This window comes from Carcharodon carcharias, chromosome 11 (assembly GCF_017639515.1).
Source record: "Carcharodon carcharias isolate sCarCar2 chromosome 11, sCarCar2.pri, whole genome shotgun sequence".
Classification (NCBI taxonomy): domain Eukaryota; kingdom Metazoa; phylum Chordata; class Chondrichthyes; order Lamniformes; family Lamnidae; genus Carcharodon; species Carcharodon carcharias.
The window spans coordinates 63,375,962-63,392,622 of record NC_054477.1 but is presented as its reverse complement, the minus strand read 5'-3'; the positions used below and the strand labels follow the sequence as shown (position 1 = coordinate 63,392,622).

At 41.1% G+C, this 16,661-nt stretch overlaps 2 protein-coding genes across 4 annotated transcripts in view; one reads left to right on the top strand and one right to left on the bottom strand.

Moving 5' to 3' along the window:
- Window positions 1-16,610, bottom strand: part of msantd4 (Myb/SANT-like DNA-binding domain containing 4 with coiled-coils) — a 59,003-nt gene extending 42,393 nt beyond the window's left edge. Inside the window, exon 1 of the mRNA XM_041199825.1 lies at window positions 16,556-16,610. The gene's annotated coding sequence lies outside the window, so the exon portion shown is untranslated. The remainder of the gene's footprint in view (window positions 1-16,555) is intronic.
- Window positions 1-16,661, top strand: part of aasdhppt (aminoadipate-semialdehyde dehydrogenase-phosphopantetheinyl transferase) — a 71,902-nt gene that overhangs the window by 22,195 nt on the left and 33,046 nt on the right. Inside the window, exons 3-4 of one of the 3 annotated variants that reach the window (XM_041199828.1) lie at window positions 1,188-1,309; window positions 14,528-14,602. In XM_041199828.1, coding sequence (XP_041055762.1) covers window positions 1,188-1,309; window positions 14,528-14,602 — 197 coding nt within the window. Of the gene's footprint in view, window positions 1-1,187; window positions 1,310-14,440; window positions 14,603-16,661 lie in introns of all 3 variants that reach the window. The other 2 variants (XM_041199827.1, XM_041199829.1) reach the window with 2 other exon arrangements.

Sequence of the window (16,661 nt, the reverse complement as noted above, 5' to 3'; positions counted from 1 at the left end):
CCGTCTTCAACCCTTGCTCACCAACCCTTCCTTTTGTCGAACCCCCATCTTGCTGCTTCCCTCTCATGAGCTCTCGCTGTGACAAGGATTCATGAGATGAGTGGTAAGAGGCAGGAAGAGCTACTTCAAGTTGAAGGGCTGCAGAGGTAAGCCACAAGCTAGATAGGTGGCGAGAGGGAAGGTCAGCAGCGATAGGGAGGGTCAGTGAGAGGGAAAGAGAGCAGTGACCAGAAGGGTCAGTAGCAAGTGGGATGGTCAGCAGCGACCGGGAGTGTCTGCGTGAAGCAAGTTGGCAGCAACCAGGAGGGTCAGCGAGGGGGGTCAGCAGTGACTGGGAAGGTGGGCAAGAGGGAGAGTCTGCAGCAACCAGAGGGTCAGCAAGAGGGAAGGTCGACAGTGAAGGAGAGGGCCAGCAACAACTGGGAGGGTTGGTGAGAGTGAAGGTCAGTGAGAGAGAAGGTTAGCAGCGACTGGGTGGGTCGGGGGAGGGCATGTTGGCCAGAGTGGAATTCAGTGAAAAGGAAGATAGGCAATGACCGGGAGTGTCAGGGAGCTGGAGAGGCCACTCCAAAATGGCACCTATTGTCAGAACCAGAGTGAAGCAACCTTAACTATTAACTGACTGATGTTAAAGCAGAACGACTTAAAATGGGACAAATTAAAACAGGGATTTACTGTAAATTATTGTTATAAATGGTAAGTGGTATATAAATATGTAAACAAAACATTCACATTGCTGGTGTGATAGATTTTTGCACCTCTGAAGTATATTATTGAGGCAAAGAAGAAAGAGTTTTACAGTTAATCTGTTTTACCCCGCTGCTAATTAAAGATTAGTTGCTGCTAAAATAGAAGGCTACCAATGGTCGCCATTGTCATCCTTCACCTTGTTGAGCATAAAATGTATTATTATATGCATGTATAAAACTGTATGGTGTAAGTCGTTCCACTACAACGTTAAATGAGGACATACAAAAATAGTGCCCCATAAGGGAAACAATGTGACAATTATGAAATCTGTAATTTTTTGGATATGTATGTATATTGAACAATATCACACTTGTAAGTTAGAGTTTTCTATTTAGCCAAACCATTTGAAATTCTTTAATGCTGCGATTTTCTTTTGTTTTGAATATTTTTTCAATTGTAAAATAATTAGGAGGTTCTCTTCTCAACTTCTTTGACAGGCACCAGCTCTGTTACCGAGTTTTTCCGAATTATGAACAGACAATTCACAGACCATGAATGGAAAACAATCAATATGGCAGGTGATGAATGGGCACAACTAGACATGTTTTACAGACATTGGGTATGTTTTATTTAAAAGAAAATTGTTTTGTTTTGGCTAGTTTCAATATATATACATGAAAATACAGCTTTACAAGTTATGCATTTTAGATTAAAACATCACAGAATTGTTACAGTGCAGAAGGGGGCCATTCATCCCGTCGTATCTGCACTGGCTTTCCGAATGAGCAATTCAGCTAATGCCATTTCCTGCCTCCTTTCCATAACCCTGCACGTTCTTCCTTTTCAGATAATCCAATTCCTTCATGAATGCCTCAACTGAACCTGCCTCCACCACACTCTCAGGTGGTGCATTCCAGATCATGACCCCTTGCTGTGTGAAAAAGTTTCTCCTCATGTCTCTATTGCTTCTTTTGCCAATTACTTTAAATCTGTATCCTCTTGTTCTCAATCCTTCCACAAATGGGAACAGTATTTCCCTTTATACTCTTTCCAGACCCCTCATGATTTTGAATACCTCCGCCCAATCTCCTGTCAGCCTTCTCTTCTCAAAGAAAAACAGTCTCAACTTCTCCAATCTATCCACGTAACTGAAGTTCGAGGAACCATTCTAATGAACCTTTCTTGTATTCTCTCTAATGCCTTCACATCTTTCCTAAAGTGTGGTGCCCAGAACTGGATGCAATACTCCAATTGAGGCCAAACCAATATTTTGTACAAATTTACCGTAGTCTCCTTGTTCTTGTACTTTAAGCCCCCATTAAAGTCTAAGATACCTAATGCTTTACTAAGTGCCCTCTCAATCTGTCCTACCACCTTCAATGACTTATGCACATATACACCCAGGACCCTCTGTTCCTGCACCCCTTTTAAAATTGTACCCTTTATTCTATATTGTCTCTGTGTTCTTCAAAGTAAATTACTTCACACTCCTTTGCATTGAATTTCATCTACCAATTGTCTGCCCATCCCACCAACTTGTTGATGTCCTTTTGAACTTCTACACCATCCTCCTCACAGTTCATGATGATTCCAAGTTTCGTATCGTCCTCAAATTTTGAAATTGTTCCCTGTATACTAAGGTCTAGGTCATTAATAGATGTCAGGAAGAGCAAAGGTCCTAACACCAACTGCTGGGAAACTCCACTACATACCTTCCTTCAGCCCAAAAATATTCATTACCCACTACTCTCTGTTTCCTGTCACTCAGCCAGTTTTGTATCCATGTTGCTACTGTACCTTTTATTCCATGAGCTATAACTTCCTCCTTTCATCTTAATCCCTATCTCTTTCGTAATCCAAGGAGTTCTGGAATTGTTTGCTCTACCTTTCCCATTTATGGGAACATACTTTGTGCCTGAACACAGTCTATTCAGGTACCAAGCCCTAAAAGGGCAGTGGCAACCATGGACTTCTATATGTTGGTCCATGGTTATGCTTGTCAAGGTATTGCATTGGTTTGCTGTTGCCTTCTGCAGGTTCTAGCTGACCAGGAGACTCTGCTGCTCTTACTGCGTGCCGTAGGCATTTGGAAGGGTTTGCAGGTTGATAATCAACCTGTTTGGTCACGTTATGAATGTACATTCCGTGGTCATCAAGTCCCGGAGTGGAACTCAAACCCGGAGTTCCTGGTTCAGAGGTATGGACCTGAACTATCTCTTCTTTAAAAGTAGCCCAATGGAATTATTCTTACCCCGTTAAAGTTGGCTTTCACCCAGTTAATTATTCTTACTCTGAATAGCTTTTTGTCCTTTTCCATAGCCGACTTAAACCTTATGATACAATGATCACTGTCCCTTAAATATTCTCTGACTGACATTTGATCCACTTGGCCCACCTCGTTCCTAAGAAGCAGGACTAATCGTGCCTCCTTTTTTGTTGGACTGGAAGCACACTGCTGTATAAAATTTTCCTGGGTGCACTCTAGAAACTCTTGACCCTCTTTGCCCTTTGCACTGCTACTATCCCAGTCTATATTCAGATAATTGAGGTCCCCTATTATAACTACTCTATAATTCTTGTACCTCTCTGTAATTTCCTTGCAAATTTGTTCCTCTACATCTTTCCCACTAGTTGGTTGCCTATAGATTACAGCAAGCAATGTCATTACACCTTTTTTGTTCTTCAGCTCTAGCCAAATAGATTCTGCCCTTGATCTCTCTGGGACATTCTCTCCAGAATGCAATGTTCTCCTTATTAATACTGCCACCTGTCCCCCTTTCCTTCTTTCCTGAACACCTTGTATCCAGGAATATTTAATACCAGTCCTATCCCTCTTTGGACTAGGTCTCTGTTATAGCCACACATCGTATTTCTACATGGCAATTTACAAACGTAACTTACTGATTTTATTTACCACACTTGGTGTTTTCACATATATTTTTAAATTTGCAAGCTAAGGGTTGTAAATTTATATTCTGGGTACCTGCTACAAATATAATGTTTGCTGGCCTATTCACCTTCATTTACTTTCTAACTAAGTATAAATTTTGTTTTTTTAGATAAATAAATGTTAAAGAGAATATTGAAATGGCGGTGGTAGTTTAAATCCCATATAAATTTCAACCAGGATCTGGTTTCTAGGAAATACTGCAATTAAGTTTATTGAACTTTACTTTTTAGAACCAAGCAATTTTCCAACGTAGAAATAGGCTGTTCAGCCCATTGTCTGTGTTGGATCTTAGCTAGAGTAATTCAGATTTAATTCCCCTGCCCTGCTTTCATGATGGCCTTGTATCTCTCTTTGTTTCAACTGATCATTCAATTTCCTCTAAAATATGCAAGTGTGTGATTCAGCCATTCCTTGTAGCAAAGCTCTCAGAACCCTGTATGTTAAAGTGCAAAATTATGTCCTAACACCTCGCCTCACTCTTAGTGATAATTTTGAATTGATGATTGGTTCATAGCTTAAAAGACTTCTACTAAAACCCTTCTCTGCTCCGATTGAAATAATCCATGCATTTTAAGCTTTTTCTCATAACTATAATTTCCCATTTATAGCATTATCTTAGTAATAACCTTTCTGTAACTGGATAGCCATTATTGCAGACAGCTTAACCAAGGTTTTATATAGATCAATCATTACTTCTTTACACTATTTATGAAACCCTAAATTTTATTGCCTTTTTTCTGGTTTTATCTACCAAAACTCCTACACTCCCACTTTCTGGGAATTTTGCATTTGACCCCACAATTCCCCCCACCTCCTCCACCCCCAGTTCTTCATCCACCCCCTTAATTGTATTACCAGTATGTGCATATTTTCTTCAATGTTCTTTCACCCAAAATGTATTACTTATCACTTACTCACATCAAATTGCATTTGCCATCTGTCTGCTGATTCTGCTAACCTGAATGTTTTTCTGAAATGTTTTATGGTGCTATTCACTGTATGACAAACCTCCTATTTTTGCAACATCATCAAATTTTGAGATTCCTTTCTGCTACATCCACATCCAAACCATCTATATGCACTGAGAACAATAGTGGACCCAGCACTGACCTCTGGATATGCCATTTCTAATCATTTTCTAATTCATGCAACATCCATTTACCCTTATTGCTTCATGTTCTTTAACCAACTTTCAACCCATGTTATTACATTTACTCTTGCACCATATATCTAAATTTCTTTTAACAAGCTTCTTGAGAAACCTCATCAAAAGCTTTCTGAAAATCCATGTATTACCACACCTCCTGCAATCCCTTTATCCAGCTAAAAGCTTTAAGGAAGTTATGACGTTTTGGAAAACACAACTGATCAATGGCACTATTTTGAAAAAGAGCAGGGGAGTTATCCCTAATGCCCTGGCCAATATTCATCCCTCAACCAATGTCAAAAAAACAGATTATCTCGTCATTATCACGTTGTTGTTTGTGAGAGTTTGCTCTGTGCAAATTGGCTGCTACATTTCCTACATTACAATAGTGATGTCAGTGCACATTCTATTGCAATAAAGTACAAAGTGACCCTATACTGTTTCCTGATGCAATGCTTCCCCTGGTGACTACACATGTGTCTCTTTGACTTGTTCTAATACTCTTAGCTGCAACCTGAGGGCCAGTATCATGAGTGTTTCGCTGCTCATCCTCTCCAAAAGGCTCGTAGGACAGAGTTTGTTCCTGGCTGGGAGCCGCAGCTGGCTACGTTTCCTAAAAATGTTATAACCAGGAATACTAAGTTCCCAGTCCTGTCCAGATTTAAGACATATCTCTGTTATAGGTGCTATATCATATCGCACTGTAGTTATTAATGCTTCAAACTCTTCAACTTTGTTTTGACTATTTTATGCATACCACTCGATCCTAATTCCAGCTATTTGGGTTTGAAACTTTTTCTTTCCTGCAGAAACTTGTCACTCAAGCAATTGCTTAGAATTATGCAGATATATAGTGTGTATTGATTCTCCATGTTCTCCTGACTACACTTGTCTCAAACTAATAAATATTCAAGGGAATTCACACTATCCTGTTTTAAGTGCTGGTAATTGAACGTAAACCTTTTAGTGAATTTTGTTTTTAACAATTAGAGTTCATTTTAAAGTAATTTAATGGAAAATACTGCAACTTTTTAATTGGTTTTGCTGCAGAAATAATAATGGTCAAAAATGTAATTTGTTTTGCATATCCTCTGTCACATGATCTGTTCAGAAGGTCCATAAGAGAAGACCACATTAGGGCTTTAACAAATGAGGTATGTTGATTCTATCTTAGGAGTACCACACACCTACTTTGTTAATCAGGATTTTAAAAATGTCAAAAACTATAATCAGTTTAAATCTGAAAATCTATATGAGAATGCTGGAAATCACAGCAGTCAGCATCTAAAGAACAAAAATATATCAACTCAACCTATTTTTTCAAGTGCACACGGATCTGTTGTATATTTCCATCATGTTATTCCTTATTACTTTGTCACACAGTTTGCACACTAGGTTGAGTATGTTAGACCTTGTATATTATGGCTGAGCAACTTTCCCCAATATGAAGGGCTGTTAAGTCTGGCATTTTTATGTTCTGATGGAGAAATGAAAGTAATAATCTGGAGTCAGATCCTGAGCAGTCTCTAGAGCAGAGCAGTGTGCAAACCCATTAGGGAAGCTCTCCTGCATCTGAAATTGGTAGCTATAGTATAATAGCACCCTTGATTCAGCTATTACATGCAAGAAACTCCCAGCTGCTCACTTGGGTTAACTTAATTCAGGACCACAGTTAGACCATAAAACATAGGAGCAGAAATTAGTCCATTCGGCCCATTGAGTCTGCTCCGCCATTCAATCATGGCTGATAAGTTTTTCAACCCCATTCTCCCACCTTCTCCCTGTAACCTTTGTTTCCCTTACCAATCAAGAACCTGTCTATCTCGGTCTTAAATACACTCAATGACCTGGCCTCCACAGCCTTCTGTGGCAATGAATTCCATAGATTCACCACTGTCTCGCTAAAGAAGTTTCTCCTCATCTCTGTTCTAAAAGGTCTTCCATTTCCTCTGAGACTGTGCCCTTGGGTCCTAGTCCCTCCTACTAATGGAAACATCTTCCTCACGTTCATTCTATCCAGGCCTTTCAGTATTCTGTAAGTTTCAACCACATCCCCCCCTCATCCTTCTAAACTCCATCGAGTATAGACCCAGAGTCCTGAAACATTCCTCATATATTAAGCCTTTCATTCCTGGGATCATTCTCATGAACCTCCTCTGGACCCTCTCCAGGGCCAGCACATCCTTCCTGAGATACAGGGCCCAAAATTGCTCACAATATTCTAAATGTGATCTGACCAGAGCCTTATAAAGCCTCTGCAACACATCCCTGCTTTTATATTCTAGTCCTTTCAAAATAAATGCCAACATTGCATTTGCCTTCCTAACTACCGACTCAACCTGCAAGTTAATCTTAAGAGAATCCTGGACTAGGACTCCCAAGTCCCTTTTCACTCCAGATTTCTGAATTCTCTCCCCATTTAGAAAATAGTCTATGCCTCTATTCTTCCTACCAAAGTGCATGACCTCACACTTCCCCACGTTGTATTCCATCTGCCACTTCTTTGCCCATTCTCCTAATCTGTCCAAATCCTTTTGCAGCTTCCTTGCTGCCTCAATACTCCCTGTCTCTCCACCTATCTTTGTATCATCTGCAAACTTAGCCAGGATGCCCTCAGTTCCTTTGTCTAGATCATTAATGTATAAATTGAAAAGTTGTGGTCCCAACACTGACCCCTGCGGAACTCCACTAGTCACTGGCCGCCATCCTGAGATGGACCCCCTTATCCCCACTCTCTGCCTCCTGCCAGACAGCCAATCTTCTTTCCATGCTAGTACCTTGCCTATAACACCATGTGCTCTTATCTTACTGAACAGCCTCCTATGTGGCACCTTGTCAAAGGCCTTCTGAAAGTCCAAGTAGATAACATCCATTGGCTCTCCTTTGTCTAACCTGCTCGTTACCTCCTCAAAGAATTCTAACAGATTTGTCAGGCATGACCTCCCCTTGATGAAAACATGCTGACTTTGCCCTATTTTACTATGCACTTCCAAGTATTCTGAAATCTCATCCTTAATAATGGACTCTAAAATCTTACCAACGACCGAGGTCAGGCTAATCGGCTTGTAATTTCCCGTCTTTTGCCTCACTCCCTTCTTAAACAGGGGTGTTACATTTGCGATTTTCCAGTCCTCTGGGACCCTCCCTGACTCCAGTGATTCCTGAAAGATCACCACTAACGCCTCCACTATCTCTTCAGCTATCTCCTTCAGAACTCTGGGGTGTAATCCATCTGGTCCAGGTGATTTATCCACCTTCAGACCTTTCAGTTTTCCTGGCAACTTCTCCTTGGTAATGGCCACCATACTCACCTCTGCTCCCCAACTCTCTTGAACTTTGGGGATGTTACTCGTGTCTTCCATCTTGAAGACTGACACAAAGTACCTATTCAGTTCCTCCGCCATTTCTTTGTTCCCCACTACTACTTCTCCAGTGTCATTTTCCAGCGGACCAATGTCCACTTTTGCCTCTCTCTTACCCTTTATATATCTAAAAAAAAACATCTTGCAATCTCATTTTATAATACTGGCTATTTTACCCCCATATTTAATCTTCTCCCTCCTTATTTCTTTTTTAGTTGTCCTATGTTGGTCTTTGTAGGCTTCCCAATCCCCTGGTTTCCCACTGCTCTTCGCCATATTGTATGCTTTCTCTTTAGCTTTTATGCTGTCCCTGACTTCCCTTGTCAGCCATGGTTGCCTCGTCCCCCCTTTAGTATGCTTCTTCTTCCTAGGGATGAATTTTTGTTGTGTCTCCCAAATTACTTCCAGAAACTCCTGCCATTGCTGTTCCACTTTCTTTCCTGCTAGGCTCTTCTCCCAGTCGATTCTGGCCAGCTCCTCCCTCATGCCTCTGTAGTTGTCTTTATTCAATTGTAATACCATTACATCTGATTACAGCTTTTTCCTCTCAAATTGCAGGGTAAATTCTATCATATTATGGTCACTTCCTCCTAAGGGTTCCTTCACCTTAAGCTCCCTTGTCAAATCTGCCTCATTACACATCACTAAACCTAGAATTGCCTGTTCCCTAATGGGCTCCACCACAAGCTGCTCCAAAAAGCCATCTCATAGACAATCCATAAATTCTTTTTCTTGGGATCCACTACCAACCTGATTTTCCCAGTCTGCCTGCATATTGAAATTCCCCATGATCACTGTAACCTTGCCTTTCTTACACGCCTTTTCTATCTCCTGGTGTATATTGTGCCCCACATCCTGACTACTGTTGGGAGTACATAACTGTACATAACTCCCATTATGGATTTTTTACCTTTGCGGTTCCTCAATTCTACCCACACAGATTCTACATCATCTGCCCCTACGTCGTTTCTTGCTATCGATTTAATTTAATTTCTTACTAACAAAGCAACCCCACCCCCTCTGCCAACCTGCCTATCTTTTCGATAGGATGTATATCCTTGGATATTTAGCTCCCAGTCCTGATCCCCTTGCAGCCATGTCTCCGTGATGCCCACCACCACATCATACCTGCACTGAATATAGAACCATGAAGCTTATAGCTGTGGAAAGTCAATCATTGAGCATGTTCGAGACAGAAATCAATAGATGTCTGGATACTAATGAAATCAAGGGATATGGGGATGGTGGGGAAAAATGGCATAAGAGGTAGATGATCAGCCATAATCTACTTGAATGGCGGAACAGCCTCGACAGGCTAAGTGGCTTACTCCTCCTATTTCCTATGTTCCTATGTTTATAGCACAGCAGACCATTAAACACCTATCAAATCCCTTCTCAATTTCCTCCGCCCCAAGGAGAACAGCTCCAGCTCCTCCAGTCTATCCATATAACTATTATTGCTCATTCCTCGAACGTTTTAGCAAATATCTTCTATTTTGATAAATGAGGCAGTTGCCATTTAGAAACAATCCTGATGCATGCATTGGTGCTGTATTGCCCAGGAAGTTTACGATGGTTTGATTTGCACTTGCTGAACCCTTGATGAATATCTCTTACACTGATCTCAGTGTTGAAGACTTGGGCTAGATACGGACTGCTTACCCAAATACTTACCCTTACCCTAGAATTGTTACTCCGTTTAATCTCTGGTGTAACACGGTAATAAACTGTGCAACCCAGTTCATCACCCCTCACACATACTAGCCAACACCGCCAATGACTCCCCAACCCAACTACCCATCCTCCAGACGTCCCTTGAACTGACTACCCATGCCCTGAACCTATTACCCACAACCCTCAATCTCCGCCCCTCTGGAGCCAGCTATCCAGTCACACAGCCCAACTTCCCACCCCACTGAACCAGACCACTCACTCCCCACAAACCCCCTGACCTGACCCCTGCCCCCCAACCACCCCCACCACCGTCCGAGATCCAAACCCCAACCAACTATCCACCCCACCCCGGCCATCCGGACCTCCCACCCACTCTGACTTGACCAGACCACCCACTCCAACCTGATCTGATCACCCACCCCCTTGACCCAACTACCCACCCTACCCAACCCAACTGACCTGACCAACCCCCCTCGCCCACACTTGTGTCTAAGGTTAGTAATGAACCTACTAATTATCGTCATTAAGAACTTCCTGACAGCCCAGATCCCCGAGCCTTGATGGCACCGCTTTCATAGTCATTACATTGGTATCATAGTTTGAACAGTTGGTAAAATTGTCCATCAAATACTGTGCCAGCTGAATATAAATATTTGGTTCAGAGAATTTGGTCTTGTTTCTAAGATGTTCCTTTAACTATTTTGCTGCTTAAATTGAATGTTTGAGAAATCTATGTAGGTTGGGAAGGACTGAGAGGGTACACTTATCAGGGGAGTCTGACAAGCTTAAGTGATTTATCTAGGAAAGAGAAGGCTGGGGGTGACTTAATAGTCGTAAAATTATGAAGAGGTTTGATAAGGTGGACGTAGAGAAGATGTTTCCATTTGTGGTGTGGCCAAATCTAGGAGCATTAAATATAAGGTAGTCATCAATAGAGAATTCAGAGGAAACCTCTTTAATGAAAGAATGGTAAGAATGCGGAACTTGCTATCACAATTAATAGTAGAGATGAACAACTCAGGTGCACTTAAGGAGAAAATGGATAAGTGCACGATGGAGAAGGGAATAGATGGCTTTGCTAATAGAAACATAGAATAATTTCAGCACAGAAAGAGGCCATTCAGCCTGCCTTGTCCATGCCGGTTGCCTGCAAGTGCAGCTTGCCTAATCCCACTGCCCAGCCTTTTCCTCTTCGTCCTATGAATTTTTTTCTTCAGGTAATTGTGCAATTCCTTTTTGAAAACCACGATTGAATCTACCTGCACAATACTCCCAGGCAGTGCATTTCAGATCCTAACTACTCACTGCATAAAAAAAGGTTTCCCTCATGTCAGCATCACATCTTTTGAAGTCCATGTACCTTATATCAACTGCATTACCTTCTCTGTTACCTCATCAAAAACTCTAACAAGTTAATTAAACACAATACGCCCTTAACAAATCTATACTGGCTTTGCTTAATTGTTCCATATTTGTCCAAATGACTGTTAATTTTGACCTGGATTATCATTTCTAAAGGTTTTCCCACCACCAAGGTTAAATTTATTTTACAGGGCCCTCAACCGTGTCCGGCCCATCTCCCGCACATCCGCCCTCACGCCTTCTCCTCTCTCCCAGAAACATGATAGGGTCCCCCTTGTCCTCACTTACCACCCCACCAGCCTCCGCAGTCAAAGGATCATCCTCCGCCATTTCCACCAACTCCAGCATGATGCCACCACCAAACACATCTTCCCTTCACCCCCCCCCCTATCGGCATTCCGTAGGGATCGCTCCCTCCGGGACACCCTGGTCCACTCCTCCATCACCCCCTACTCCTCAACCCCCACCTATGGCACCACCCCATGCCCACGCAAAAGATGCAACACCTGCCCCTTCACTTCCTCTCTCCTCAACGTCCAAGGGCCCAAACACTCCTTTCAAGTGAAGCAGCATTTCACTTGCATTTCCCCCAACTTAGTCTACTGCATTCGTTGCTCCCAATGTGGTCTCCTCTACATTGGAGAGACCAAACGTAAACTGGGCGACCGCTTTGCAGAACACCTGCGGTCTGTCCGCAAGAATGACCCAAACCTCCCTGTCGCTTGCCATTTTAACACTCCACCCTGCTCTTTTGCCCACATGTCTGTCCTTGGCTTGCTGCATTGTTCCAGTGAAGCCCAACGCAAACTGGAGGAACAACACCTCATCTTCCGACTAGGCACTTTACAGCCTTCCGGACTGAATATTGAATTCAACAACTTTAGGTCTTGAGCTCCCTCCCCCATCCCCACCCCCTTTCTGTTTCCCCCTTCCTTTTTTTTTCCAATAAATTATATAGATTTTTCTTTTCCCACCTATTTCCATTATTTTTAAATATTTTAAAATCTTATATGCACTCTCCACCCCCACTAGAGCTATACCTTGAGTGCCCTACCATCCATTCTTAATTAGCACACTCGTTTAGATAATATCACCAACTTTAACACCTATGTGTTCTTTTGTTCTATTGTTGTTGACATCTTTTGATGATCTGCTTCTATCACTGCTTGTTTGTCCCTACAACCACACCCCCCCCTCCACTTCTCTCTCTCTCTCTCTCTCTCTCTCTCTCTCTCTCCGCCCCCCCAACACACCTTAAACCAGCTTATATTTCAACTCTTTCTTGGACTCGAACTCAAGTTCTGTCAAGGGGTCATGAGGCCTCGAAACGTCAACTCTTTTCTTCTCCGCCGATGCTGCCAGACCTGCTGAGTTTTTACAGGTAATTCTGTTTTTGTTTTAAATTTATTGGCCTGTAGTTGCTAGGCTTATCCATACACACTTGTTTTCAACAAGGGTGTAATATTTGTAATTAACTTAAATCAGTGTTGTTAGGTTCTTTACTCTTCCACCAACGGGAACAGTTTTTCCTTATCTAATCTATCTAGACCGCTCAATATTTTGAGGACCCCTAACAAGTCTTCTCTTAATCTTCCCTTTTCTAAGGAGAATCAGCCCTAGCTTCTCCAACCTATCCATGTTTAGTGAAGTTCCTCATCCCTGGAACCATTCTCATGAATCTTTTGACACCCTCTGTAATGCCTTCATATCTTTCCTAGAGTGTGGTGCCAAAAGCTGGACACGCTACTCCAGTTGAGGCTGAACCAGTGTTTTATATAAGTTTATCATAACTTCTTTGCTTTTGTACTGTATGCCTCTATTTATAAAGCCCAGAATCCTGTATTACCTTATTACCTCTTCCAGCCTTATTACCTGCTTTCTCAAATGTAACACTGCTATTCAAGAAAGATAGTTGCTGAGCTAGCGGATGCACTAATAATGAGTTTGCAAAATTTTCTAGATTCTATCACAATCCCAGCAGATTGGAAGTTAGTAAATGTGAGATTGCTCTTCAGGAAAGGAGAGAGAGAGAAATCAGGGAACTACAGGCCTGACATCAGACATTGGGAAATTGCTGGAATTTATTATTAAGAAAGTCTTAACAATGCACTTAAAAAATCGTAGTATGATTGGACAAAGTCAACATGGTTTTACGAGGGAAATTGTTTTGACAAATTCATTTTTAAAGAATGTAACTAGTAGGGTAGATGAAGGGGAACCAGTAGATTTAGTACACCTGGATTTCCAAAAGGCATCTGACAAGGTGGCACACAAAAGGTTAATAGGCAAGATAGGGGCTCATGGAGTTGGGGGTAATATATTAGCATGTATAGAGGAATCGTTAATGGACAGGAAGCAAAGAGTAGGCATAAATGGAGCATTTTCAAGTTGGCAGGCCGTGACTGGTGGAGTGACGCAAGGATCAGTGCTGGGACCTCAGCTACTTACAATCTGTATTAAGGACTTAGAAGAAGAGACATGAGTAATGAATCTAAGTTTGCTGACAATATAATGCTAGTTGGAAATGTAAGCTTTGAGGAGGCTGCAAAGAGATACAGTGAATGAGCAACAAGATAGCAGATGGAGTATAGTGCAGGGAAATGTAAGGTTATTCACTTTGGTCCCCATCTTTTCTGAACACCTTATTTCCAAGAATTTTTAGTACCCAATCATACCCTTCTTGGAGCCAGGTCTCTCAACATCATATCTTAAAGTGGCTCTCTGTGCCTACAGCTCATCACCCTTATTTACCACACTCTGTGCATTCACATGCATGCACAGTAAACCTAATTTAGAGCTTATTGCATTCCCTCTTACTCTGACCTTTCCTACTACCTTACTATTTCCTATTCTAGTGCTATTCGTCTCTCCCAATTCTCTGTGCATCTTGCTTTTCCTCCCTAATATCTCCTGGTTATCTCCTACCACATTTGATTAAACTTGCCCCAAGGTTTAGTAAAAGAGGGGTGGAGGAGGCTCATGTGGAGCATAAATCTCAGCATAGATCAGTTGGACCGAATGACCTGTTTTTGTGCAGAAGCTATGTAATTCTGTTTTGCAATTTGATATGATCTTCCAGGTATTAATTAAATATTGATATTAAAATAATTAGTAGCTTTGTTATTTTTCCTACATCACACTAAGTAGTTTCATGATATTTTAGGATTCACTTTACTATCAAGTTTATTTATATATAATTTATATTCAATTTTAAAAAAATCAAATATTTTCAAGCTTCAATTCTTTACTTTCCAGGCTTTGAAAGAAAGCTTTTTAAAGGCAATAGGTGTTGGAGTAGGATTTAATCTACAGAGAATTGAGTTCCATGCATCACCATTACAGATGCGAGTAGGGCAGGTCTCCAAGGAAACAATAATGTTTTTGGATGGTGACCAGGAAGAAGCATGGGCATTTGAGGTAAGATTACGTAACACAGATTAAGCAAAATAACTTGACTTTTACTAATAGTCAACTTATTGAAGATCCTTGATGATTCTGACTGTTTGCTTAAGATAGTAAGGGATGGAAGTTCTTGAGAACTTCCCCCCACTTTGTGCACTCCATCTTGACATTAATCAACAATTTGTAAATGGTATTTAGAATTGTCTTTCACCCTTCTTGATTATCTGTATGAGTATGGTTAAATTCAACTTTAGCCACAAATTTAATTCTAGCTCATCCAAAATTCTGCTGCTTATTCCCTATCCTCTTTGAAGTCCCACACTCCACACTTCTCCTCACTCAACTACATTGACTCCCAGTCTCCCAACTCTACAAATTTGCAATTATTATCCTTGTGTTTAAATTCCTCCTTATAGTCGCCTCACCCTATATCAGTAACTTCTACTGTCTCCGGCCTGGCAAGCGCGCTCTCTCTCTCTCTCTCTCTCTGTCTCCAGACCCACTGTTCCTCCTGTTCTGGCTTCTCTGGCCTCCCCTCCCTTTGCCTCACCATTAGTGGCAATACTTTCAGCCATCTAAATCCTATGCTCTGGAATTCCTTCCTTAACCCTCTCGGCCTCTCTACCACCTCTCCTCCTCAAAAGTTATCTCATTAGTTAAGCTTTCAATTAACCCTCCTACCACCTCTTTATTTGGTTTGGCATCCATTCTTTCTGTAATTATTTCTCTTGTGAAAAGCTTTGGATGTTCTTCGACATTAGATGTCGAAATACAAGTTGTTAAATTGATATGCATTTAAATCGAATAGAACCTCATGTTATGAAAAATTCTTTTCCTTTCTTAGTGCACAAAAGTGGAACTTGTAGATACTTAATAGATCTGACAGATCAGTGATGTGCTATCCAGTGATGGACTATATAAATATGCTTATTGTTATGATCTCGGTAGAGACAAGTAATATTTTTTTTGAATTTGAAAACCCAGTTATTTACTAAAAGAATGAAAGCACAATGTTCACTGTTAAAATCAAAAGATTTTTATTAGACAAAAATCATAGAACATGAATACTAATAAATTACTAATAACTGTACTCGCCTTAGTCAATTATGTTAAAGGTAAACATATAATGAACTCAATTACTTACAATCTAAACTGAACTCTTTAAATCACCCTTCCTTCTACACCTATCAGCCTTACACCCCCAATAACACAAGTCAGATGCTTATCAAAAATTGGAAGATTAACTGCTTGGACTGATTACTGCTTTGTAAATTCATATGAAGGTTGAGATTTCTTGTGTCTTCCACTTACTTCTGGCAAGGATTACCCTTCACATCTCTTCCAACTATCCTATGTTTGCAAACTGCCTGTTCAACACAGGCACAGGTGTCTCTAGCATCTTAAGCATTAGCCACTTCAGGTCAGAACTCTCCTGGTTCTAATATTCTTTAACTGTGGAGTTTTGTATCTCGCTCTCTCTCTCCCCTTCTCAGTTCAGCTATATTAGAAGTCCAACTCACTGTAAGAGTCCTTCAGTCAACAAGAGGTTTAAACTCTTAACCAGCATCAAGAATTTCAACTGAACTCTGTTTGAGAGAGATGTTTTCTTGCTGCAGCCATCTTGTTCTCCAACCTAAAATCTAAACTGCTTGAACACAGAATCACACCCCTGTAATTAACATATGTTGACTTTTTTCCTCTATTGTTTATCTCCCAGGCAACATGGTCACATGATCATTTACTGGAAGCCAGGTGCTTTACCAGAAATCATATCTTGGAGAAACCCATTTCTTATAGGGACCCTCACCCCAACAGAAAACATAGGCATTTTTCCTCAAAAGCACATGGGCCATCGCATTAACCAGTAATCTATTTTAGCTTAAACATTTTACATGGATTGTGATAATTTTATTTGAGAGCATTTTAACTTTTTACAAATAATTGTGTCTGTTAGATGATGGTCCTTACCTGCTGAAAGCAATAAAGGAGAAAGTGCTTATGAAAACCCATATGCTTTTGCTGAAGAGGATGCAATTTTCCTGAGCTTGAATGCTTCCATTGTTGATAGGCACAC